The sequence below is a fragment of the Saccopteryx bilineata genome, chromosome 10, assembly GCF_036850765.1.
Source record: "Saccopteryx bilineata isolate mSacBil1 chromosome 10, mSacBil1_pri_phased_curated, whole genome shotgun sequence".
NCBI lineage: Eukaryota > Metazoa > Chordata > Mammalia > Chiroptera > Emballonuridae > Saccopteryx > Saccopteryx bilineata.
In genome coordinates this window covers 47,411,122-47,437,294 of record NC_089499.1, presented here as the reverse complement: position 1 = coordinate 47,437,294, position 26,173 = coordinate 47,411,122, and the positions used below count along the sequence as shown (strand labels likewise).

General features: G+C 52.1%; 2 protein-coding genes and 1 non-coding gene across 3 annotated transcripts; all 3 read left to right on the top strand.

Moving 5' to 3' along the window:
• The first annotated feature begins 4,996 nt into the window (after positions 1 to 4,996).
• On the top strand, positions 4,997 to 11,483 carry RHO (rhodopsin). The gene is made up of 5 exons (XM_066244883.1): positions 4,997 to 5,467; positions 7,192 to 7,360; positions 8,599 to 8,764; positions 8,868 to 9,107; positions 9,960 to 11,483. Exons 1-5 carry the CDS (start codon positions 5,107 to 5,109, stop codon positions 10,068 to 10,070), a joined length of 1,047 nt encoding a protein of 348 aa, XP_066100980.1. The 5' UTR covers positions 4,997 to 5,106; the 3' UTR covers positions 10,071 to 11,483.
• Positions 11,484 to 16,122: 4,639 nt separating this feature from the next.
• Positions 16,123 to 16,283, top strand: LOC136314877 (U1 spliceosomal RNA). Its single transcript, XR_010727447.1, has one exon. It is a non-coding gene; the product is annotated as a U1 spliceosomal RNA (small nuclear RNA).
• Positions 16,284 to 18,140: 1,857 nt separating this feature from the next.
• H1-8 (H1.8 linker histone) lies at positions 18,141 to 25,400 on the top strand. The gene is made up of 5 exons (XM_066244357.1): positions 18,141 to 18,240; positions 21,999 to 22,258; positions 23,944 to 24,184; positions 24,757 to 24,821; positions 25,149 to 25,400. The coding sequence occupies exons 1-5, from the start codon at positions 18,141 to 18,143 to the stop codon at positions 25,398 to 25,400; spliced, it is 918 nt and encodes a 305-aa protein (XP_066100454.1).
• The last annotated feature ends 773 nt before the right edge of the window (positions 25,401 to 26,173 follow it).

Sequence of the window (26,173 nt, the reverse complement as noted above, 5' to 3'; positions counted from 1 at the left end):
ATAAAAACAAGACTAAGAGACATGGACAAGAGTGTGGTGGTTACGGGGGGCGGGGGGGGTTACAAAGAAAACTAGATAGAAGGTGACGGAGGACAATCTGACTTTGGGTGATGGGTATGCAACATAATTGAATGACAAAATAACCTGGACATGTTTTCTTTGAATATATGTACCCTGATTTATTGATGTCACCCCATTAAAATTAATAAAAATTTATATTAAAAAAAGAAAGAAAGGGGAGGAGAGTTAGTTTTTCTTCTTCCCTCCTTCCTCCTTGACATTCTCAGCTCAGTCTGACGCCTCACCCAGCCTGGTGACGCAGTAAGGTAGGGCTAAGCCAATGAGGGAAGGCAGGAAGGAGGAGGAGGAAGCTGCTGACCAAGCAGCACCTCCATGCAGAGGCTTAAGAGCTATTTGTGCCCTACCTGCTAAGCCCTAATCCTCCATAGCCGAGTCAGAGTCCTGCTCCTGGGCTCCCAGAGGGGCTCGGCTGGGGAGCCCTGAGGTGGCTCTGTCTGACTTCAGAGTCAGCCAACCCCAAGGCCCCGGTTCCCACCACTCTCGGCTCTTCACAGCTTGTTCTCAGCCTGGCTGAGAGAGAGGCTAAGGGGGAAATGGCTCAGAGTGTCACCCACGCTCAGGCTTGCCCACTGGCAAGCTCTTTGTCCCTCTCTGGACCACCTAACATGGAGATGAGAAGACAAATAGCACTGTTACTGATCAGTGACAGGTGCCAGAGTAGGAAACTGAGGCACAAGAAAGGAAGGGGGCTGGGCTGCACCTGCCTATGTGGCTGCAAAGCCTCAGTCTGGGTGAAGGGGAGGTATAAAGGGGTTGTATGGGGAAGGGCCATGAAACCAGAGTTGTAGGCTCTGAAGGTCCATGAGACAGGCCCTGGTGGGGAAGGCAGCTCATGTTTGCCCTGTAAACAGGTGTGGATCCCTGAGGTTTCCTGGGCCCAACAAACTGAGGCCCAGGGAGGGGAGGAAGTGGATTTCCTGGGTTCTCCAGGTAATGTAGAGCCAATGGCACTCCCTGCCCTCAGGGCCACCACTACGGCCCCAGGCCTGTGTGATTCAGCCAGGACCTTTTTCACTACCCAGTACAACCTTTCTCTGTCATGTGTGTCATGGTGTGCAGGACTGGAAGAGCTTTCCTGAGAGCTGTCTTTGGTGCTGGAGGAGGTATGGCCGGGCAGATAGGACTGTCCCTGATTTGTCACATGACCCGGGCAACTCTCTGTTAACTCTGGGCCTCAGTCTCCCCACGTGCAAAATGTAGCACGAAGGGTCAGAGTAGGTGACTTTTTTGTGTGTGACAGAGGCAGAAAAAGAGAGACAGAGGGAGGAACAGACAGGGACAGACAGGCAGGAAGGGAGAGATGAGAAGCAGCAATTCTTCGTTGTGGCTCCTTACTCTCCTTAGTTGTTCATTGATTGCTTTCTCATATGTGCCTTGACGGGGGGGGGGGGCTACAGCAGAGCAATTGACCCCTTGCTCAAGCCAGCAATCTTGTGCTCAAGCCAGTGACCATGGGGTCATGTCTATGATCCCATGTTCAAGTCAGCGACCCCATGCTCAAGCCAGATGAGCCCATACTCAAGCCGGATGAGCCTGTGGTCAAGCTGGCAACCTCAGGGTTTCGAACCTGGGTCCTCCGTGTCACAGTATGATGCTCTATCCACTGCGCTACCACCTGGTCAGGCAGTAGGTGACTTCTAATGATCTTTCAGCTCACACCCTGAGGCTGTTGGTCTGAACAAAGAACATTTTTTGTTTTTTTTAAAAAATTATTTGTCATGCCTTACAAAATACAGAGCACCATTACCTCAGTGATGTCCTTTAATCCTCTATCACCTCCCCTGTGAGGGTGGGATAATTAAACTCTTTCAAAGAAGGGACTTGAGACTTAGAGAGGGGAAGTACTTCCTGAGGTAACCTAGATCCAATCACTCATTCCACAAATATTTATCAAGCACCTGCTCTGTGCCAGGCCCTGGGGCTGCATCAGTGAACAAGAGAGACAGACTGAACAACACAGATACGTCAGTAAACAAACCAGCTCTTTCTAGTTCCAGGGAAATGATTTGCACTGCTCCTGCCACATGCCAGGCACTGTGCTGGGCTCTGGGGGCCCTGTGGTGAGTGAGACCCCAGCCCACCCTTGTGGGCTCACATTACAGCCTGGAAGATGGACCAAAAACACATGAACAGAACATGAATTAAAAGTTTCCAGCCATGACCAGTTGCCTCAGTGATAGAGCATCAGCCTGGAGTGTGGATGTCGTAGGTTCGATTCCCAGTCAGGGCACACAGGAGAAGTGCCCATCTGCTTCTCCTCCCCTCCCCCCCCCCCCCACTTCTTTCTCTTTCTCTCTCTCTCTCTCTCTCTCTCTCTCTCTCTCTCTCTCTTCTCTTCCTCTCCTGCAGCCAAGGCTCAATTAGAGCAAGTTGGCCCCAGGCGCTAAGGATGGCTCCATGGCCTCCACCTTAGGCGCTAAAAAAAATGGCTCCGGCACCCGGTCGGGGCTCATGGGGGAGACTGTCTCTGCCTTCCCTCCTCTCACTAAAATAAGTCAATCAATCAATAAATAAAAGTTTCCAGGCTTCTGGACAGATAGCTCAGTTGGTTGGAGTATAGTTCCAGAATGCTGAGGTTGCTGGTTTTTCCCTGGTCACAACACATACAGGAGCAGCTTGATTCCTCCCTCTCTCTGTCCCTCTCTCTCAAATAATAAAATAAAATAAAAACGTTTCCAGGCTGTCATAAGCATAAAGTGACAGGAGGCTCCGATCAAGGGTCAGCGGCTCAGCCCAGCCAGGGCAGGGCTGTGTGAGGACAGTTTTGACTCAGGGAATCCAGTTCTCCTCCCTCTGTCTGGCCACCAGGGGCTGGGCTGTATCCGAATCAAACCCTCCACCTTGACCTCATTAGCATTGGGCCTAATTACCCGCCAAGCGCCTTAAACTGCACCCACCCTGCCATGCCACCCTCTGTGCTCAGTTCATCAGCCCTTTGTGTGCAAGCCAAGCCCTGACACAGCCTGGGCAGGCAGGGGTCTGGAGCCCTAGGTGGGCTGCAGGGAAGGGGGCACCTTCAGAGCTTGAGCAGACAGATCTAGGAATCCCAGGTGGGAAGAGAGACTGGGTGTCAGAAAGCTTAAGTGGGTAGAAGTCTCAGAGACAGAGGACACTTCCCTGCTGGCCTTGGATTTCCAGTCTCAGGGTCTTTGCACTTGCTGTTCCTTCTGTCTAGATACACACACACACACACACACACACACACACACACACACACACACACACACACACACATCTTGGCAGGGCTGGCTCCTTCCATCATTAAGTTCTCAGCTCAAACTTTACCTTCTCAAAGAGACCTTCTCTGAGCTGCTCTAGATAACAGTGTGTTGGGAATCGATCGTGATCTGAACTTTTCCGATTGTTCTTTGTTTGTTTCATTACCCTTTTGTGATGAAATGCTTCCTGCAGGAAGGGGCTTGGTCTTTCTTGTCCACTGTGTCTCCCGGAACCAAGCAACTTGGTTGCTACACATCTGTACCTGGACAATGGTCATCAAGTACCCTGCATGCCAGCCGCTCCCAGACACTCCCTTTGCTCCTATGAGGCGTCATCGCACTCCTGATGAGGGGAGCCTCCATTTGCCCCCAAAGCTCATCCTACTCTTCTGGGACCCACCGTCATGGGGTTACTTGTCTCAGTGTCCAAGGCCTACTGTCCCAGGCAGCCTGACCAGACATCCCCGGCCATTGGCTGTGTGTCCAGGGTCTGTCTGCAGTATCCAACAGTCCTGTTTCCAGGGTCTGCCTCCCCTTCACACTGGAGTCCCCAGGAGGCTGGCACTCAGCTGCCTTGCTCACTGCAGTGATCTGGTGCCCAGCACAGGGCTTGATATAGTCTGCGTCCTGGATGCAAGGCCTTGCTTCAGGGTCCCGGACAGCTATGTCCCCTCCCTTCTTCAGTCACCCCCTTCCCTGGTCCCCTCCTGCATCTTTACTCACTCTAATCCATCTATGGAGGCATTTATGCCACCTTTCTGTCCCTGAGATCTGCCCAAGCCACTGCCCAGTGCCCTCCGGATAAAGCCAGGTTCCTCAGTTTGGCATCAGAGTTCGCCTCAGCTCATGTGCAGCCACACCCCAGATGGGCGTCAGGCCTCCGCCCAGGCTTTGTCTTCAGTGTACGCTTCTTCCCCACTTAGCAACCTGGGAAAGTGCTCTCCTCCCTCAAAGACCCAAACAGCACCTCTCTGAATGCCTCCCCCAGGCAGGCCACCTCTCCTCCCTGGGCTGGGATCTATCTGTTCTTCCCACATCAGAGTCCTCCTCCTATAAGCTCCTCCTTTCTTAATCTTTGTATCCCCAGGGGCCTGCACATAAATGTTTGATAAACAAGTGAGCAAGAGAATTCCCATTCAATGCAACACGTACTTACTGAGCTCCTGCGCTCTGCCCAGTAGTATGTTTGTCAGGATGGGGACCCTGCCCTCATGAGACTCATAAGATGGGCTAGTGTCAGTGTCCAGCATATGGATGAACCAGGAGGTGACTTAGGTGGGGAAGGCATAGGTAAGGAGCTGAGTGGGGGGATGAAAGACTGAGAAGATGGCCAAAGCCTCTGTCCTCAGGGAGCTCATGGTCCAGTTGGGAGCAAGACAAAGTCAGCTCATGCTAAGCCAGAGGGTAATGGGCTAGGAGTCTGAGGTCCCAATGCCAGGCCAAGGCCATCAGGCTGAGATGAGCAGAGATTCTTGGGGGACAGAAGAGTGGCAGCATCTTGCCCTTTCCCAGGTCCCCAGAACCTACCCTCCCCACTTTAGGCTTCTACCTGGAGTCACCTTGGCCTCTCTTGGGAAGCCAATTAGGCCCCCAGTTGTAGAACTGGGGATTAATATGATTAATAACGCCCCCAATCTCCCAGGTGCTGATTCAGCCAGGAGCTTAGGGAGGGGAGGTCACTTTATAAGGGCCTTGGGGGGGCTCAGAGCCTGGAGGTGTCCAGCCAGAGCCCTACGTGGCCAAGCTCAGGCCCCAGCAGCATTCTTGGGTCAGAGCCGCCCACAGGGCAGTCACAAGAACCTCAGCCATGAACGGCACGGAGGGCCCCAACTTCTATGTGCCCTTCTCCAACAAGACGGGCGTGGTGCGCAGCCCCTTCGAGTACCCGCAGTACTACCTGGCTGAGCCCTACATGTTCTCCATGCTGGCCGCCTACATGTTCCTGCTGATCGTGCTTGGCTTCCCCATCAATTTCCTCACGCTCTATGTCACCATCCAGCACAAGAAGCTGCGCACACCCCTCAACTACATCCTGCTCAACCTGGCCGTGGCCGACCTCTTCATGGTCCTTGGAGGCTTCACCACCACAGTCTACACATCTATGCATGGATACTTTGTCTTCGGGCCCACAGGATGCAATATGGAGGGCTTCTCTGCCACCCTGGGCGGTATGAGCTGTGGTGGGGGTGGGCAGGGGACGGAGGGTTCTGGGGACAACCCCAGGCTTAAGGTTGGGGGTTAAGAGGCTTTCTTCTCTATGTGGTCATTAGTACCATCTCAAGCTCTCATTTGCTCAATCAACGAACTTTGGTGATGATGAGCTAGGCTGCCGTTTGGGGAGAGCAGGCACTGAGCTCTGTTTATCTCACTGGGAGTGGTACCACTGCCTTGCTTTACAGCAAGGAAACAGGATGAGAGAAGTCAAGGGCCTTGCGGGGTTCATGTTGTGGCAGGAAGAACGCTGTGTTTCAAGCCTACATCTTGTGGCTCCTGAGGCTATGCTCAGTTTCCCTCAGAGCCGATGCACCACGCAAGACCTATGCCGGGCACTGGGGAGAAAGCTGGACAAGACAGGTCCCTGTGCTCAGGGCTCCCAGCACGGGAGGTGGGGACGCAGAGCTGTATCCCTCCAGTCTTTACCTGTGCTGGGCCACAACCCACTTCCAGCCTCTCTGCCACACATGAAGGCTTTTAGTGTTGAGGGTCGCATCCACCTCAAAAAAAAGAAAAAAAAGAAAAGAAACCCTCCACAGGTTTCTTTGTGATCTGTAGCTTTGAAAGATGCTTTTAAATATTTCTTTGACTGGAAAACTGATGCAAGTGCTGCAGAGACAATATAGCCCATTTAGCAGATGAGAAAAGTGAGGCATGTAGAGTGGAAGACTCATTTAGGGATGTGGCAGGGCAGTGACCAGAGCCTAGGTCCCCTGGCTCAGGTCCATGAACTTCCCCCCAGGACACAGCCACTCAGGCAAGCAGGAGACACCAGCAGTCACTATTACAAAGCCAGGCTGAGGGGCAGAGCCTACCACCAGCCAGAAGGCCTCCTCTACTGCCTGTCTTCTCTCTCCCTCATGTGTCCAGGTTGCTGCCTCAGCCCTACTCCCAGAATCTCTGGCTATCACTGGCTGTCACCCTCAGTGACCACAGATCTTTCAGTCTCAGGCCAGAAAGCAGGGGTGAGGCAGGGGTGCCACATACAGGCAGACAATTTCTGCAGCATCAGTCTTAATTTACAGCTATTGTCCTAGAATAATTACCAGCGTTCCATCTCACTCTCAGAAATGGCCCAGTATGGTTGATAGGTTCTCTGACCACCCTCCCTCCTGAGTTTCTGCGGTGATGTGCAGCACAGATGGCTGAATTCCATCATTATTTCCTCCTTTGTCCTCTAAGCCAAACATCATTCATCTCCCTGGCTCCTAGGAGAGAGAGGGCCCCACAAGCCCAGGTTACTTTGTTTCCCTCGTGGGGAGAGGCCACTGCTCCAGAGGGACGGAGGGACTTCTAGTCCCAGGTTTGCCTTGCCTCTGCAATACCTTTCAACAGGGACTCTGCCTGTTGCTCCATGAAGGACACATTCTCCCTGCAGGGCTGCAGGGCTCCCAGTCCAGTCACGACCCCTAATCTGATATCTGTGTCCCTCATGAGCCCAGAGCTCTAACTGACCTAAACTTCCTAAGAGCTACTCCCCCGCCCTGGCGCACCAGTCCCTTTGCCCTGCACCCCCTCCCCTCATCTTCTCAGGGTCTAAGCCCGCTCCGCCCTGAGGCCTCACTCCAGGCCTGCCCAGGGTGCCTGCCTGGCTGCCCTCACCCACATAGGGAGAGCGCCGCCTCCTTAGACGGTGGGGTACAGGCAAGTGGCATGCTGACAGCTGACTGCCTTGCAGGTGAAATTGCCCTGTGGTCCTTGGTGGTCCTGGCCATCGAGCGGTATGTGGTGGTATGCAAGCCCATGAGCAACTTCCGTTTCGGGGAGAACCACGCCATCATGGGCGTCGCCTTCACCTGGGTCATGGCACTGGCCTGCGCCGCGCCCCCACTAGCTGGCTGGTCCAGGTAATGGCAACGAACAGAGGGAAGGGTCTCTGGGGGTCTTCTTAGGGTTCCCCAGCCAGGACTCAAACCTGGGGCTGTCTGGTTCCATCACCAGGCTCGCAACTCTCCTGGGGTTGGGGTTAACTGCAGGGGAAGGGGTTCAGAGCCTAATGTTGCTATGGGGGCTGGTCTCACCTCCTGAATTTGTATATCAAGGAGAACCCAAGACACCCATCCCTTCACCTTGGCCGCGCCCCTCCCTAATCCTCAACTAAGCCAGGGCCAGCTTTCAATCCTCTTTGGTCCAGTGCTCTGTGGGCAGCTTCCTTTAACCTTGGGCCTCACTCAGCACCTGGGGAGGCTGAGCCTTCCTAGTGTAGGTGGTGACGTTGTAGCCCCTGGGATCCAGGTCCTCTGCAGCCTGAAGGCCACTGTCCCCAAATGGGGCTGAGATGAAAGATGTGGAGAGGGACAGTGGTTGGGAAACAACTAGTGACTGTAGGTTCTCCGAAGCCTCGTGTTCCCCTTCTGCCAGGAAATTCCCATTTTCTTCCCTTTCCTCCTCAGTCTCCCTGGGGTGGTTTTTCTGCCCCGTTCTGAATTCAGAACCGCCCTTCTCCAGCCTCTTTTCCTGCCTGCTCCAGTCTGGTCCAGTTCATCCTTGCAGGCACAGCCAACAGACACGCCGTTTCCTGAGGTCGGTCCAATACCACTGTCCCATGGAATCGCTGAGCATCCTAACCACATGTCCGAGTCCTTTTGTTTCCAGAAACTGGCAAAGATCTCTTAGTTGCCCTGTGTGCCCATCACTGGGTTAAAAAAATACTCTTAACCTGTTGGTAAGACTCTGATTGGTACAAAGTACCTTAAATAAAGAGTTTGGGAGCTTTCCCCTTCTCCCCACCAACCTCTGCCCTGAACAGCCTGAGACCTGGCCTCTGGCTGCTCCGGGCAGAGGGTCTGGTGAGGAAATCCTGCGGGTGCTGCCAGGTGAGAGACCGGCGAGGACTGGGGTCATATCCTGGTAACACAGCCACCAAGCAATGAAACACCTGTTTCCACAGGTGCATTTGAATCCCTTCTCTCAGTTGATTTGATCCTCACCATCACACAGACAACAGACATTTTATTATCCCCATTTTACAGAGAGGGAAAGTGAGGCCCAGAGCAAGGCCAGCCACACAGAGGGGGCCTGTTCCCAGGTTCCTCACAGGTGTCTCCATTATGCCCCGTCTCGTCCATGCTCTGTCGGTCCTCAGGTACATCCCAGAGGGCCTGCAGTGCTCGTGTGGGATCGACTACTACACGCTCAAACCAGAGGTCAACAACGAGTCCTTCGTCATCTACATGTTCGTGGTCCACTTCACGATCCCGCTGATCATCATCTTCTTTTGCTACGGACAGCTGGTGTTCACAGTAAAGGAGGTAGGGTCCTGTGCTGGGTACTAGGCACACACACTGAAGGGGCGGAGCACACCCCTCGCCCAGAGTTGCTGCAGTCTGGACACCAGGCCCTGTGTCCCTGCAGGCAGCTGCCCAGCAGCAGGAGTCCGCCACCACCCAGAAGGCCGAGAAGGAAGTCACTCGCATGGTCATCATCATGGTCATTGCGTTCCTGATCTGCTGGGTGCCCTATGCCAGCGTGGCGATCTACATCTTTACCCACCAGGGCTCTGACTTTGGCCCCATCTTCATGACTTTCCCGGCATTCTTCGCCAAGTCATCCTCCATCTACAACCCCGTCATCTATATCATGATGAACAAGCAGGTGCCAGGTGGCAGGGCGGGAGGGTCCGGGTCCCCCAAGCTGCAGGCACTTCCTATGGAGGACGAGCCACAGCCTCCCCTGGGTCTCAATCTTCCCATCTGCAAAATGGGATTGGGGAGTTGGTCTCCCCTAGAGTATCAGAGTCATCTGGGAGGAGTGCATATTCTGGGGCCCCCCAGATTGCAGCTCAGGGCGGGCCCAGGAACCTGCGTTTCTAAAAGGTCCTCCAGGTGGTCCACGGGCTAGCTCAAGTAAGATGGTTCCGGAAGTCTGCTTTCAAAGTGAAGTGGTCAGAGTCCCAAGCCTGGGAATGGGATGGTGCCAACCTCCATCAAAGAAAAAAAAAGAGCTAAAGGTCTTATTCTGAGAGATAAAGGGATGAAGCAGTCCTTTAACATAGACTAGAGGTTTCTCTACAGGACCCAGGAGCCAGTGGGGAAAACGTCATCTCTGGATTCCTATTGAATTTAAATCTCAGCTCTGCCATGTTCTAGCTGTGTGACCTTGGGCAAGTCACTTCTCTTCTCTGGGCTCCAGTTCTTCATCCATAGAAAAGGCAAAATTCCAAACTCTTGCATTAAAATCAGATAGTTGACAGTTAGCCCTTGGCACACAGAGGGCATCATGGAATGTAATTAGTGACAAAGCCTCCTTGGGTTTGGTCCCTGCATCTCTAGGGAGGGGTCACATATATTTAGGAAGTTCCCTCCAGAGAACCAGATGTGACAAGGGAATGAAAGCTGTGAGGGCCAAAGCAGGAAGGGGCTGTAGGCAAGTCTCGCCAACCACAGCAGTTTGCTACACACACCTTGAATGGACCATGACCCTGACTCCTGCCCCCTTGCCTTCCAGTTCCGGAACTGCATGCTCACCACCCTCTGCTGTGGCAAGAACATACTGGGTGATGATGACGCATCCACCACTGCCTCCAAGACGGAGACCAGCCAGGTGGCACCGGCTTAAGCCCTGCTGAGGACTCTGCTGTCGGCTGTAGGAGTCTCCCGACCCCCAACACCCACCCCCGGCCACAGCTGCCCCACCAGGAGTCATGCCTGTCGGAACCAGGTCTCACAGGCTCCATGAGTTAAAAAAAAAAACACCAAAACCCAAAACAATTAATGAGAAAAAAGTGAGGCTCCCCACTCGATGCAGATGGCTCGATCTGGAGTGCCGAGTTCCCAGGCGTCGGTGAGATCTGTACCCTCCTCCCCACAACTCATCTCTCAGGAGCAAAAGAAGTCTTGCTGTCTGGAAAAGTGTCCCAGCTTAGGGATAAGTGTCTAGCACAGAGTGGGGCACACAGTAGGTGCTTAATAAATGCTAGATGGAGGAAGGAATGAATGGAGAAATGAATGAAGGGATGAATGGGCAGGGAGAGCATATCTATCCTCTCAAAACCACCTCAGCAGTAGCAACCCCTTGGCTAATGACCCTGAGCGATTGTTTTCTTCCCTGGGCCTCTCTTTCCCTGTAAAGTTGGGATCCTGAGTCCCTGGTCCTGCCATACATGGCTGCTGGGAAGATCAAGTGAAATGTATGTGTGTGTCTGTGTCTGTGTCTGTGTCTGTGTGTGTATTAAAGCAATTTGTAAATGGCAAGAAGCTGTACAGATTATAGCTGATGTTATTGAACAATATCAATTAATATAATTAATTAATTACTATGATCATCTTCTCTTGATAGTGGCCATTTTGAGATTGGACAAGGCCCCAAGTATCCAGTCTCAGCAGGTTTTATAAAAATTAGTCAGGTGTTAAGGCCAGACGAGCCCTAAGGGTGGGGCTACAGGAAGGGACATTCCAGTGAATGCAGAATGCAATCATCAAACCTGACAGAACATCAGACTGGAGTCTGGGGCCAAGGCCCGGGGTCTAACTTCTGGCTTGGAGTCTCGGCCCAGTGCCTACCCTTCCCAGCGCAGCTTGTGAAGAGACAGGCCTTTTTCTCAGCTCTGGAGACCATGTGCTCTTCTACCCAGCACTCAGGCCACAGCATGTCTGGGCCTGTATGGAGCTTCTAGAAAGCCATGCTCACCTACCCACAATTAATAAAGAGCTGAGTCTCCAATGTCACCCTTGTGGCAGATAGCTTAGAAACGAAGAGTGGGAAATTCGGTTGGGCCCACCCTCCCTTTAGATGCTCACAGGTCCCAGATTCCAGTTCCCTTGCCAGCGGAGCTTGTCTTCAGCAGCTCCGGTCCATGATCCCTCCTGGAGAGTCCTTGCTGCAAAGCTGGCTGAAACTCTGGGGCATCAGAATTGAGCTGCCTCAGTAACTGCCCCTCCTCCTTCACGTAACCAAATCCAGGAGCTCCAGCTCTCCCAGCCCTGCCTGGAGACTAAGGCAAATTGGGGCATTAAAAGCTCAGCTCCTGTACTTGGTGTTTCTGTTACACTCAAGCTCTTTGTCTGCAGGATGGATTGAAACTCGACAGCATCCACCTGGTCCCTGACCCTGGGATACCTGAATTGGGCAATCAGCAGAGCCTCCTGGGGGCGCAGGGTGGAGGGAACCCCAACTTTGGGGTCACAGCGACCCAGGTGACTGGTGAAACTGCAAGCATGTTTTGTCTCTCTCTGAGCACCCTTATCTGCAAAAGAGAATCCTAAAACAGATCTTGAGGGGATTAGATGAGTTTGCAGACAATGTGACCAGTCTGCTTCCTGGCACACAGCAGGTGGTGGAAGATTTCTAGCATTACCGGGGCCTCACCTCAGAACTGGCCTTGCTGGGCACCCCGTTTGCAAGGGAAACAGGATGGAGCTATAGCTCCCAAGAGCTATCCTCATCCTCCAAGGTGGGAGAGGGTGGCTGAAGCCTGAGATGCAAGTCCCTAAGTGCCATGGTAAGGCTGGGGCAGGTAGTCATGGTAAGGCTGGGGCAGGTAGCCATGGTAAGGCTGGGGCAGGTAGCCATGGTAAGGCTGGGGCAGGTAGCCATGGTAAGGCTGGGGCAGGTAGCCATGGTAAGGCTGGGGCAGGTAGCCATGGTAAGGCTGGGGCAGGTAGTAGCTGGGATCTCTCTACTTGTCCCTCTTTGTTCTGTCTCCCTGGGTGATGTCAGTAAGTATTCTTTTGGCTGCAAGTGACAGCCTTGTGGGGCTGAAAGTAAAGGGGACAACTATTGGTTTCCATAACAATGGAAGCCCAGGGCTTTAGGAACTTTGGGGACAGGTGCTCAGATGATGCAACCAGGCTTCTGGGCCTCTCCCGGCCACACTTTTCTCTATGTTGTCCTCACACGCAGGCTGTTTCCAAGGGATGGCAGAAATGGCCACAGGTTGTTCCAGGCTCACAAGCCTTGCAGAAAGTAGGCTTCTCTTTCCTGTCAGTTCCAACAAATTTCCCAGGAAGGGCTCTCACTGGCCAGGCCTGGGTCACCTGATTGTCCTCATAGCCCAGAGTTAACCCGACATAAACCAGATGGTCTGAGAGAGGGGACAGAAAGGTGCCCAAAGGAAACCTGGTGGTGTTGTTACTGTTGTTTCCAGAAAGAAGAGGAAGGGAGGAAGGCGGGTAGAATCCACGGTGGCCCAGAAAGGATAAATTTGAGGTCGCTGATGTTTCACCAGACCAGGCCTCCCTCCTGCACTGCAGACACAGGGAAGCAGGTGCCCATGGTTGGTCCTGCGGATCACTCTCCATCTCAGCTGCTGTGCTGGGCCAGTCATGGCCCTGGGAGGGACAGCGGCGTCCCAGCTGCCCTGTCTTGCAGGCAGCCCTCTCCCCTGACTCCCCAACCCCAGTTCACTTATTCTGAACAGCAGCATGCTTGTCTCAGCCTCACATCTAGAGAAAAAAATTTACTTTAAAACCAGAACATTCTGTGTTTTTTCCTAGTAGATAGGAAAACCTTTTTACCTCCTTAATTTACAACTGATCTGACAGCTATGTCTGGGGCCTTGGCCGTTGTGAAGGCAAAGCGCCGCTGACCCAGCCTGGGAGGCGGTGATAGCCACCACCTCATCTCTAGGCTCCCGGCAGCAGGCAGATTTATGCAATGCCAGCTTTGTGCAATTGTATCTCCACTCAACTCAACCTCAGAAAGTGGGTCCTGGGCCGGAACATGCCGGACACTCCAGAGGTGGATTGAAAGGACCCCGTCTCTGGGCTGTGACCTAGCCAGTCTTGGGGTCACAGAGCTCTTTCACTCCCAATCTTTCCTCTGGGAGAAGACTGTGTGAACCCCCCACCCCCCAAGGCAGTGGGGCCTCATGACAGCCTGAACCCCCCTCCCAGTAGAGGCATGCAGCCCTGACACCCCAAGTTTCCCCCAGGATGATGGTGGGTGCCTTTTCCAGCTGTGTGACTTTGGACCAAGTTTATGAACCTCACTAGGCCTTCAGGCCCCTCAGCTTTAAAGGGGAGAATCATCCTAGTTGGTAGAACAGTCTAAGGGACTAACGAGATTGTTGATATAGAAGATGCAGTGTGTGGTGGGTGTTCAATAAATGTAAGTTCCCTTCGCAGAGAGGTGAGCCAAGTTAAAAGGAGCAGCCCCTGCTGTGGTTGAGATAGGCGTTAAGGAAATTAAAAGAATAGAGGAGTCTCAGCAAAGGGAGAAGTGACAGTGAACTGCCTCAACATTCATTCCCTGACTTTCCTTCAGTCAAGTTCTACCTGGCACCTTGCCACCCAGCACCAGAATTCATCTCCCAGCGTCCCTTGCGCCTGCAGTGGCATGACGTTAAGGTCTGGCCAATGGAGTATAATCAGAAGTGATGTTCATAATCTCTGGGTTTTGCATTTCAGAGAATGGAGGTGCCCTCCACTTTCTGTCTTCTTTCCTTTCTGAAGAGGCAGGAATGCGGTCATGATGACCAGAGCTGCAGCAGCTCTCTTGGATCATGAGGTAGAATCTGTGGGCAGAGAACAGCAGAGCATCAAGAAAGGAGCCTAGGTCTCCCAGGCTGCCTCACCAGCCCTGCACAACTTATTCTTGAAGAGTTTCATGTGAAACAGTCTCATGGTTTCTGGTCTGAGCCACTGCTACTTTGGAGCTGGTTTCTTAACTAACAGGGCTTCCAGGTCACAGCCCCAGGTCTGGACTCGGGACGATCCAGCGCAGGTCCTCTCGGAACTTCTGCTTTGTCATGTGTAAATAAAATAGTGGATATAAAATATTAACATGGATATCGAACATGGCAGCTACTACTGTTCCTACCCGGCCCTGTTTGCATTTATTGACCGGAAGTCATAAATATCCTGATGCTGCAGAGGCTAGAGTTAGACAAAGCAGACACCCTGTCACTACCTCAGACAGCAAAGAACTGTAACCTTCAGCAGGATCAGGAACTTCTCGTGCAGGTGGGCCCTGATCAGTGTTCCAAGACTGTAAAAAAGTTTTTGGCAAAACTTAAATTTCATATAGGCCTCAGCGAGTGTCACATGGGTACAGCCAGCCACCTCCCCTCTCCACCAGCAAATCCGCATGATTATCATTTCCCTGTAAAAAAGCAATTCTTTAGAAGAATTTTTAGATCACACAGTACATTTTAGAGCTTCTTCCCTCTACATGCAAACCTCCATCTGGGCCCAGTCCAGGAGCAGGGCTTCAGATGAGACTCGTGGGAATGTGTATGTTGCTGAGTCTTTTTTTATTTCTCAATTTCTGGAAATGCCCCACAATGTGATCAAAACTGCTACCCCTGTTTGTGCCAGCTTCCATGTGCCTCTTTGCCTCATGTTGTCCCCTGCTCTAGCTTGGTTCCCACACATGGTTTTGAGGCCTTCCTGCACTCAGCTAAGCTGGGCTCTGTCTGACACTGGGGCCTCCAAAGCAATGGGTGCTGAGCACCACTGTGTGCCAGGCTCTGTACTGGGCACCAGGAATACCACAGAAAAAAGACAGACACAGCCCTGGTCTCCCCAAGGGGAAGGGTTAGTGCAGGAGACAGTCATCAGGGTGCTAGAAGCTCCCAGATAGAAGTCCAGGGTCTGCTGGCAACCAGAGGAGGGGCCTATAATCTCCTAGGGACCCAGGGAGGGCTTTTCTGAGGAAATGACATCTACTCTGAGGTCAAAAGGATAAATGGGAGGCCCTGGCCAGTTGGCTCAGCAGTAGACCATTGGCCTGGCGTATGAAAGTCCCAGGTTCGATTCCCGGCCAGGGCACACAGAAGCACCCATCTGCTTCTCCACCTTTCCCCCTCTTCTTTGTCTCTCTCATCCCCTCCTGCAGCCAAGGCTCCACTGGAACAAAGTTAGCCTGGGCGCTGAGGACAGCTCCAGGGCCTCCACCTCAGGTGCTAGAATGGCTCCGGCCGCAAGGGAGCAACATCCCAGATGGACAGAGCACTGCCCCCTGGTGGGCATGCCGGGTGGATCCCAGTCGGGCACATGAAGAAGTCTGTCTGACTGCCTCCCTGCTTCTAACTTCGGAAAAATGCAAAAAAAAAAAATTTTTTTAAGGATAAATGGGAAATAATCTAGAGATGGTAGATGGGAATAAAGGAAGGTTTTCTAAGTAGATTGTATCAGTTAGCTTATGCTGCATGACAAACAGTTCCAAAAACCTCATGGCTTAAAACAATACACCATGCATTGTCACTTGTGACTCTGTGAGTCAGCCAGGCAGTTCTGCCGGTCCAGACCAAGCTTGGCCAAACTCTGCTGGGCTGATTAAAGCATGGATTTTTAACTGGAGGATTGGCTGGTTGGCTAGAAGTTGGCTAGGTGATAGGGGTATGAGCCTCTCAGCATCCAGCAGGCCAGCTAGGACTTGTGCACTTGGTGATGGGATTAGCATAACTTCAGTTCCACCACATTTTACTGGTCAAAGCAAGTCACAAGGCCAGCACAAATTTAAGGAGTATGAGATCACCTGCAAAGTTACATTGCAAATGAGCATGGATATGGGCAGGGTTGAAGAACTGAGGCCATTTCTACATCAAGCTAACATGTACACAGAGAGGAAACACAATGGTCAAAAATCTCAGCACCAAGCCCATTCAAAGAGCAACTGTGTGGCAGGTCTGTTGGGTTCTAGGGGCCAGGAGGCTCCAAAAACCAGACTAGTACTTACCTGGCAGGGAGATTCCATGATCACAAAAGGAGTTTTCTCAGGGTGAGGCTTATCCATTGCACTCAGGATGTGCTGACCCCTGAGATTTCCCCAAGTGTGGGAAATTCGACTGCATAATTTGTGGAAGCAGGGGGCTGCATTTGCACTCTCCTGTTTAAAAGAAATGCCAGGTCCTGGCTGGGTTTCTCAGTGGATAGTGTCTACCTGGTGTGCCAGAGGTCACAAGTTTGATCCCCAGTCAGGTTGCGAACGAGAAGCAATCAATGAGTGCGCAACTAAATGGAATAACTAAGTGAAACAATGAGTTGATGCTTCTCTCTCTTCTCTTCCCCCCTTCCTCTCTCTCTACCTTTTTCTCTCTCTCAGTCTGTCTGAAGAGATCAAACTTTCAACCCAAGGCAACGGGGAGTCACAAAGAGTGCTAGGCAGGGGAGTGATATCTGATTCACTTTAGAACACTTTGCTGACCACTGCCTCCCTCAATCCAGACCTCTGGTAATGGAGAGTCCCCTGGGAAAATTCTAAAATGGACTATAGAGAGAAAAATTTTAATCTGTTTTAAACCCATCCCCTCCAAATCCTATGCCTTGCTCAGAGGTAATCCCTGCTATTACCTTGTTATCAATCCTTTTAAACCTTCTGTGCCTTTAACACACTCACGCGCACGCGCATGAGTTCTGTCTTCTCAGAAATGGAGAGCATTATTTCTCAGATATTCTGGCTCATTTTTATTGTTGTGTATGGTTCTACTGTATGAGTAGACCACAGTTTATTTGTCCACTCTCCTCCTGATGGGCATTAAAGTTGTTTTGAAGTTTTGCTAAGATTGTAATAGTCATCCTTGCACATCAACATAAAGTTTCCCTGATTCACACCTAGTGATATGGGTGGGATAAGGCATGAGCCCATCCTTAGCTGTATTCGACATTATTGAATTGCTTTGTAAAGTGGCTCCTGGCTTACCCTTCTAATGGTTACACATTTCTTTATATCCTGGGCACTCAGCATTGATGGACATGTAAATATTTGTCATTCTATTGGGTGTGAAATACAGCCTCATCTTTGTTGTAATCCACCTCATCATTTTAAGTGGCTGCAGGCTATTCTACAGTAATGGAGTAAATTAGCTAGGCCCTAAGTGATTCACTTGGAAGTTATATATTACTTTCTTTTCCTAACTATTGCACTTCTAAAACAGAGAAGTGGAGTTGCTGGGCTCAAGGGAAAACCATTTCAAAGTCAGCTGCACCCCAATTTACACCCCTCTGCATCCAGCTCCCTGCCAACACTTTGTCTTCAATTTTTGTCATTTTTATGGGAAAATAACATCTCATCGTTGTTTCAATTTGAATTTTCTGAGGTGCCATCTGGAGTGCCAAGGAGGTTGAGGATATTTTCTTGTGTTTATCAACTGTTTTGCTGAATTGACCATTTATATTTTTGTCTATTTTCACAATGGCCATTGTCATTATTTATGGAGAATTTTGCTAAAAAGTTGCTCTTTCATCCCACAAGGATTTCATTCTTAAAAAACAAAAAGGATGGCCGCAGGCTGACCTAGGGGTGTCGGCTTTAGGCAAACCCCGCTGGTCAGCCTCCACCTGCCACTTCATGAGAAACCAAGGCAAGCGGTGCCCAGGGAGCAGCGTTGGACACTGGCGGGGGGACTGGGGGGGGCCTACCTCCACAGCCCAGCTGTGCTCGATTCCCGTCAGCATCTCCAGCCCCTGGTGAGCAGAGGGCACAGGAGGGACAGAGCATCTCAACCCCCATCCTTTTACCACGGGGGCTGAGACCCAGAGAAGTCAAGTGGCTCATCCAAGTTCACACATAAGTGGGTGACTAAGCTGGGTGTCAGGGCCCCAGCCTAGCCTTCCTGCCCCAATCAGCCGCTCAGAGCCTCCCAGCCCAATCAGGGGCTTAATTGGAGTCCTGGGGCCAGGCCACCGGCATATAAGATGAGCAGGCTAACCTAGAAGCCTCACTTCTGGGCCTGCGTCTGCCTGTGCGATGGCTCCCGGGAGTGTGGCTTCCAGCAACACCTTGACCGCCTCAGCCTCCCTAACCCCCATGACCTCCATATCCGGGTGCTCTGGGACCAAAAAACCAGGTGAGCAAAAAGGCAGCTCCTTCCTCATCCCTGCAAGCCCATTCCCTGGGTGTCCAGGACCCTTCCTCTCCCCACCCTCCCTCTCTCCCAGCCTGGCCCCAGTCCCCATCCTAGAGGTACTGAGTTCAACTGCCCAGTTGGCAGATGCCAGTGGTGGCAGGGGCCAGGCAGGACCTGAGAGCTGAGCCTGGCCCAGCTGGAGGAGAGGGAGGGCAGAGCAGGCCTCCCCAGCTGCAACCCATTTCATTTGGGGGGGAAGGGTTGGTAGACCAGCTGCAGCTGCAGGGCAGCTCGTTGAAAGCACTAGAACAACAAATGTTTGACACACAATGCCATTTGACGATGTGGAGTGTGCTTTAATGGCAGGAACTCAGAGGGTTTTAGGAGCCCAGAGGAGTTGCCTAACCCACTCTGTGAGGTCAGGGAAGACTTCCTGGAAGAAGTGACCCCTGAAGGAAGGATAAACATTACCCATGGGAAAGAGGGTGGGGCAGGGCAATTTTTCTGAGTATTTGCAAAGGCTTGTTTAGAGGAGGAGGGAGGATTCCAGGCGTTTTGGGAACAAAGGACAGAGCTCCTCGCTCTGGCTTGGGAAGTCAGGACAGGTATTCAAATCACAGTGCTATTTGAGCCTTGAAGGTGAAAGCTGCCTGGCTGACAGCGGAGGGAGGCCGCCCAGACAGAAGGAACAGCATAGGCAAAGGCCCAGAGGTGGGAGTGCTGGTGGAGTTGCAAGTCTTTCTTTTGGCTAGGGGCAGAGTTGGGGAGAACACCGTGAGAATGGGCCAGGACCAGTCAGACTGGGCCTCTCAGGCTGTAGTCCGGTGCATCCATCGGCCCTTACACTGAAGGCAACCTGGAGGTGAGGAAGTGAGATGCAGTGAGGAGAATGGATGGGAAGGGAAAGGAGGCAGCAGGGAGGAGGCTGGGGCCCTGGTATGCCAGAATGGAGGGAGAGAAGCCCTCGGGGAGGGGAGGCTCAGGGGATCCTCTGATCAGGTTGGGCGGGGTGCCGTTCCTGGGAGGGAAATGTCAGAGGGCAGTTGTGAGGAGGTGTGAGTTCTGTTCTGGACAGCCTAGTATTGAATAACTGCCAATTGAGGGGCTACATCCAGCTGGAAGGTATGGGGAGGAGCAGACTTGGGGTGACTCCCTGACAGGGCATGGTTTGGGGGAGGCAGGAGACAGATTACTAAGGTAAGGTGTCAGTTCAGGCCAGGCCTGAGGACGCCTCTTGAAACCCTAGCACAATGAAAACTATTAATAGATAGAAGGTGACAGAGGACAATCTAACTTTGGGTGATGGGTATGCAACATAATTTAACGACAAGACAACCTGGACATGTTGTCTTTGAATATATGTATCCTGATTTATTGATGTCACCCCATTAAAAAAAATAAAATTATAAAAAGTTAAAAAAAAAAAAGAAACCCTCTAACATTGCAGCTAAGGGGGCTCAAACCTCTTTAGAAACCCCCTTCTCCACTGTACAGATGAGAAGACAGATGAGACCCAGAGAGGAGGATAAAAGTCCCAAGGTTGTAGGGATAGCTGACCGAGGACTCCACCAATTCATAGGCTTTTGCCCCAAAACAAGTGTTCCCAGACTCTGGGCTCTTCCTAGCGAGCGGGCAGCAGCACTTCAATTGGATTAGGTCTCTACAATTTTGCTCAAGGGCAAGAGTTTGTAGATTTTTTTTCCCCTACTTTAAAGTGTTTTAAATATGTGTTTTAAAAAATATCTATATTTTAGCCAGTTGATTGCTTTTTGAGTCTTTAATTTTTGCAAGTTGATCAGAAAGCAACATTTCTAATCACCATATTTAAATCAGGTTTTATTTTTAAACCACTTTTATGTACCTTATGGTGATGGACACCTTCTCACACTTTCTGCCTGCTTACACCTTATCCTACTCTCTTTTGCAACTTTAAAAAAAAAAAGTTTATTGAGATATCTCAATAATTCACATACTATACAATTCAGCCATTTAAGGTGTCTAAAGGCTTTTAGTGTATGCACAGTTGCATATCCATTTCCACAGTTGATTTTAGAATTCAAAAGAAATCAAAAGATTTTCACCTCAAAAGAAAACCTGCACCCACCAGCAGTCACTCCCCACCCCCACACCCCACGCCCCTGGCAGCCATGAATCCGCTTTCTGTCCCAATGATTTGCCCATTCAGAACAGTTCATAGAAATGAAATTATACAATATGTGACTTTTCATGACTGACTTCTTTCACTCAGCATAGTGTTTTCAAGAAGCACTTCATTCCTTCTTTTGGCTGGATGACACTCCATATAATTGCTTTCACATTTTGTTTATCCACCATTAGTATTTGTTTATGGACATTTGGGTCGTTTCTACTTTTGTGCTATTATAAATAATGCTGCTACAAACATTTGTGTAAAAATGTTTGTGTGGACATGTGTTTTCATTTCTCAGGTATATACTTAGGAGTAGAGTTCTTTTGTAACTTTTATTATGAAAACTTTCAAATGAATACGAAAGTAGACGGAGTGGTACAGTGACCCCCACCCCAGCCTCACCCGGGGCCCCCGCCATCCGACTTCAGCATCATTAGTGGAAGGCTCCTCCTGTATCACATGCTATGTTATTTCGAGGCAAGTGCCAGTGCTATCACTGCATTCAAGGTACAAACAGTCCAGTATGTACCTTTAAAAAGTAAGAACGTCGCCCTGGCCGGTTGGCTCAGCGGTAGAGCGTCGGCCTGGCGTGCGGGGGACCCGGGTTCGATTCCCGGCCAGGGCACATAGGAGAAGCGCCCATTTGCTTCTCCACCCCCGCCCCCCCTCCTTCCTCTCTGTCTCTCTCTTCCCCTCCCGCAGCCAAGGCTCCATTGGAGCAAAGATGGCCCGGGCGCTGGGGATGGCTCCTTGGCCTCTGCCCCAGGCGCTAGAGTGGCTCTGGTCGCGGCAGAGCGACGCCCCAGAGGGGGCAGAGCATCGCCCCCTGGTGGGCAGAGCGTCGCCCCTGGTGGGCGTGCCGGGTGGATCCCGGTCGGGCGCATGCGGGAGTCTGTCTGACTGTCTCTCCCGGTTTCCAGCTTCAGAAAAATACAAAAAAAAAAAAAAAAAAAAAAAAAGTAAGAACGTCTTACAAAATAATTTCAATACCATTATTATAACTGAAATAACAAACAATATTATCCTTAATATCATCAAATATTTCCAGTGTTCACATTTATCAGGTTGCCCCCCCCCCAGCTGGCTTGCTTATTGTCCAGCTCTGAGCAAAGACCCCATGTTGCATTTGGTTGAAAGGTCTCTCCAGAATCTCTCATCTCTGTGCCACTTTCTGTTTTCCTCCTTGTTTACCTGTAGATGAAACCGGGCCTTGTGAAAACCAGCCTCACAGTCTGGGTTTTGCTGATTTCATCCCTTTCCCAGAAGCCTTGGATTCCCTGTAAACTGGTATTTAGATCTAGACGCCTGACCAGATTTAGGGCTATTTAATAAAAAGAATATTTAATTCTTTCCATGGGCCTTCATGGAGCACTTAGCGTGCGCCCAGCCCCACGAGGGACACTAGGAGACAGTGGCTGGCCAAGCAGCACATCCTGTCCTCGGGGTGCTCACAGGCACTGACCGGGGGTATATTTGATCCCTGCGCCCTTCGCCCACCCCCCGAGTGGCCTGGCTGGTACCTGGTGTGTGCTTCACTGAGCATGTTTGTGGTCAGTTGGTTCTGAGGGTGGTTTATGCTCTGGGTGATGTCCTGCTCGTCCATCCACAGGCCCAAGCCATAGCGTCATCAGAGCCCCGCGCCGCCACCCACCCATGCTGCGCATGGTTCTGGAGGCGCTGCAGGCAGGAGAGCGGCGGCGGGGCACCTCGGTGACGGCCATCAAGGTCTACATCCTGCAGAAGTACCCTACGGTGGACGCCGTCCGGCTCAAGTACCTGCTGAAGCGAGCCCTGGACACTGGCATGCAACGCGGCCTTCTCGTCAGGCCCACCAACTCCAAGGCGAAGGGGGCCACTGGCAGCTTCAAAGTGAGCCTGCTGGGGGGAGGGGGGGCTGCAAGGTGAGAGGGACTCCGCCAGGGGGTTAAACTCTGGGTCCAGCGCTCTCCCCAGCCAGAAGGCTCTCCTCCCGCCTTCTCCTCGCGTTTTCCCTGTGTGTGTGCTCTTGGAGACGCCCTCCTTTTCAGGAAGGCTGGTGTGTGTGCCTCCTCTGAGGTGACACAGCTGTGCCCCTCTTCATCCCTGTCAGGTGTGTTCAGTGACCAGGGACACCTCAGCTGTGTTCCCTTCTGCCCGTAACCCCTTCCTGGAACTCTTCACTACATTTGAGGCCATCCAACCTTAGGCTCTCGAAGGTCACAGAGTTGGGGTTTACTCACCATACTCTTGGGCTCCAAACCAGGCTGGCACCTCCCTGAGCAACCACATCCGCCTCATTCAAAGGGGAGCATCCCAGAGGGGGTCAGATTTGTCACAAAATTGAACTCCAGCATCATGACTGTCAGTTGCCACCAGGGAAATTTCAGGGACCCAGACGTGGGGTCTGTCATGTCATTGCTGTACCCCAGCATGTAACAGTTGCTCTGACAGTTGCCATGGAATGTTGCAGAACATTCTCAAGCTACTCTATTCCAGTCCTTGAGGTAATCGGTGGCTGAGCACAGGAAGTCCCGTCCTTGTAGAACTCCTAGGTGCAGGTCAGAGCTTGGACCCCAGCCATGGCCGGGCCCGATGACCAGGTGGGGTGAGGGAGAGCAAGAGGGGGGTGCTGGGGGCACACGGCGGGGCTGGGCTGCATGGCCTGGGGGCCAGTTAGGAAAGGGGGCTGGGGATGAGAGGCAGGGAAGAGACCTTAGGGCACTCACAGGGTTGGATGTGTATGTACTAGGGTTGGAGGCTGTTTCTGGTCTTGGTAGGAATTGGGGAGCCATGAGGGCTCAGGGGTTGGGGAGCAACATCGTCAGAGGTGGGCTCTAGAAGGGCAGGGATTACCTTTTTGCCATGGGCCCTTGTGTCTCCCTGATGCTCACACCCTCTCTGATGGCTGCATTATAAAAATGGGAAGACAGGCTAGCTGAGGCAGAGAAGGCTTTACTGAGTTGCATAGCTGGGGAGGGTTGAAAGAAGTGTACCCTGGGCTATGTGATCTTGGAGTCCATGTTCTACTGGTGGGTATAACAGGCGAGACAAGGAGTTTGGAGACATGAGTGTGAGGTGGGGCAGGCTTTCCTGGGGAGACGGAGGAAGAGTCAGAGCTACAGTCCCGGGGAGACGGAGGAAGAGTCAGAGCTACAGTGTCGGGGAGACAGAGGAAGAGTCAGAGCTACAGTATGCTGGAGGTTCATAGCTCAGCCTCATGGAGGGTGGGGTCAGGGCTCACAGTGCGTGCCATTTGCTCCCAGAAGCCTTGCTTTGACACTTCCAGTTACAGATGTGGGGGGGGGGGAGGAGCATGTGGTCTCAGGAAGCAGGAAGAGCACCTTGGCAAGTTGCTAAATGGCGACAGCTCTCCATTGCAGCGCAAAGAATGCTGAGTGTGTTACTGGTGGCAGGCGTTTGGGAGGTGGCTGTGTGTTTTCTCCCCATGCCCTTGGCCACCTCCTTTTCCCTCCCTCTTTTGGAATGGGGTCTTCTCCTCTGAACTCTTTGTTGGAGTAGGGACACAAGCACCCAGAACTTCAGCTCTCGATCCCATTCCATTTCTTCTCTGCTAGTTAGTTCCCAAGCGCAAAAAAAAAATTCAGCCAAGGAAGACATCCACCACGACGGCTTCCAGGAGACCCAGTGAAGCCAAGGAGGAGGCCCCCAAGAAAGGTGGCCAGACCAAGGACGGAGAGGCAAGAGTGGGCAAGGCCAGAGAGGCCCCCCGAGTGCCAGCCAAGACCACAAAGGCTCTTCCTGGTGTCAGTGAGCCCCCTGGGAAGTCAAAAGTTAAAGGCAGAAAGAAGAGCCCAGGTAGGCGTGTGGAAGAGCTGAGAGGAGGTATGGGCAGCCACTGGACACGTGGATGGTGGGCCGGCTCTGGGAAGGAGGTTCCTGTCTGGTGGTGAATGTGCCCTGAGCTTTAGGACAGACAGAGCTCATGGACGCTGGTGGCAGGTGGGGAGGAGGAGCCTGACTCATCTCTGAAAGGGGTCAGGGAAGGCTGGACTTTACCAGGAGAACAAGGAGGGGCCATGAAGTACTCTGAATAGGGAGCAGCTAGGGTCTAAGTTTGTTTTTTTAGTGTCTCTTGGCTGCCATGTGGAAGAGGGGCTAAAGACTAGAGGCTGATAAGCCTGTTAGGGGCCTTTGTTGTGGATGGGGGCAGAGCAGGGGGTCTACCCTGGTGCTTGGCTCAGGGTGAGGGATGGTCACCCACGGTTTGCACACTAGGGCAACCGGGTTCAGAGGCTAAACCATTTGGCCCAGGTCAGTAGGTGCCAGAGTCAAAGCAGGACAAGGGCTCCAGAGCCCCTGAACCTTCCTGCCCACCAGCAGCTCCTCTTGAAAGTGGTCCTTCCCACATACCCTTCCCCACTTTCCAGCAGATGCCAGGGCTCACAGGAAAACCAAAGCTGGGACTCAGAGTTCAAAGCCCACGGTCACCAAGGTAGGTGCCTGTGTGGCTTCCCTGGTCTGGGTCTCCACCCTGCATAGGCCACAGTTTGGGCATCCCCTACCCAGCCTTTGCAATGTCAGCTGGGGAAGGGTTCAGTTATTTTCCTACGAAGCACAGTTCCGTTTCTTCTCCCCTCCAGCCCTCTAGTGCCCTGAAGATCACCATCCCTATTTTGCAAGTTAAGAGACTGAGGCTTAGAGAGAGTCACTTGCCCAAAGGCACCTAGAACTGGGATTTCAAGTGTACGCTCACGGGCTCTGGGCCGTGTGCTTCACTCGTCAGCTCTGTTGCCTTGCTCCTTGGTTTGCTTTCTTACAGGGCGAGACTGGTGTGGCTCCCCCAGCCAAAAAGAAGACTGGGGACAAGGTCCCTAAAAGTACCGCTGCCCAGCGGATCGGGAAAGGGTCCAAAGCCAAGGCTGCTGCTGCTCCTAAGGGCAGTGGGTCCAAGACAGTACCTGTACCACTGGCCAGGAAGACAGAGGTCCTCAAGGGTCCAAGAACTCCTGGCATGCACACCAAGACCTCGTCATCCAAAGGGACCAGCAAGAAGGCAGAAGCCAAGAGCTAGAGGCGGGGTGGAGAGAGACTAATATTCTGTTGGAGTTTTTATTCCCCAACAAACCATCACTCTATTTATTTCTCTGTAACTTATTTATCAATAAAGAATTTTTCCCTCACAAATTTGTGTGGCAGGAGACTGAGGCTAAGGATTTGGCTGTTCAGAGCCCAGATAGGAGCACCCACCCCAGGGGAGACAGACTGTGTACAGTGTAAAGAGTTGGTGCAGGGATCCGAGGGCACAGCTGAGGCGTTTATTACAACCTGGAATTTGGGACTGCTTCTGGAGGAAGTGGCTTTTGGTCTTAAAAGGATGAACAGGAGGTGCCGGACAGGTGCAAGGAAGAGCATTTGCAGGCAGGGGGCTATAGCATGTGGGTGGTGGAGTAAGGGGGATTTGTGGCTTTGAGAGGAGTGTGGGGGGAGGGGTGGTATGAGCCACTGGGCCATGGGGGATGGGGCAGATAGGGAAAGCAGAGCTCTCGGGGGCAGTGGCAGCCAGGGAGAATTATAGGCAAAGGAAAGAATGGTGTGTATGTTTAGAAAAAGCCCTCTGGCAGTGGAGAGGAGAGAGTAGGGAAGGTGAGAGGAGTTGGAGACCATTCAACAGCTAGTTACTGAGCACCACTGTGGGCCCTGCTCTAATCAACAGAAGGAAGGAAGGTGTGAAGGCCCTGAGCTGGCAACATGCTTGGCAGGCTCAGGAGCTGCCAGGAGGCCCATGTACCTACAGCCAATGAGTAGGACGGTAATGAGGCGTGAAGCCTGGGGTACTTTAAAGAC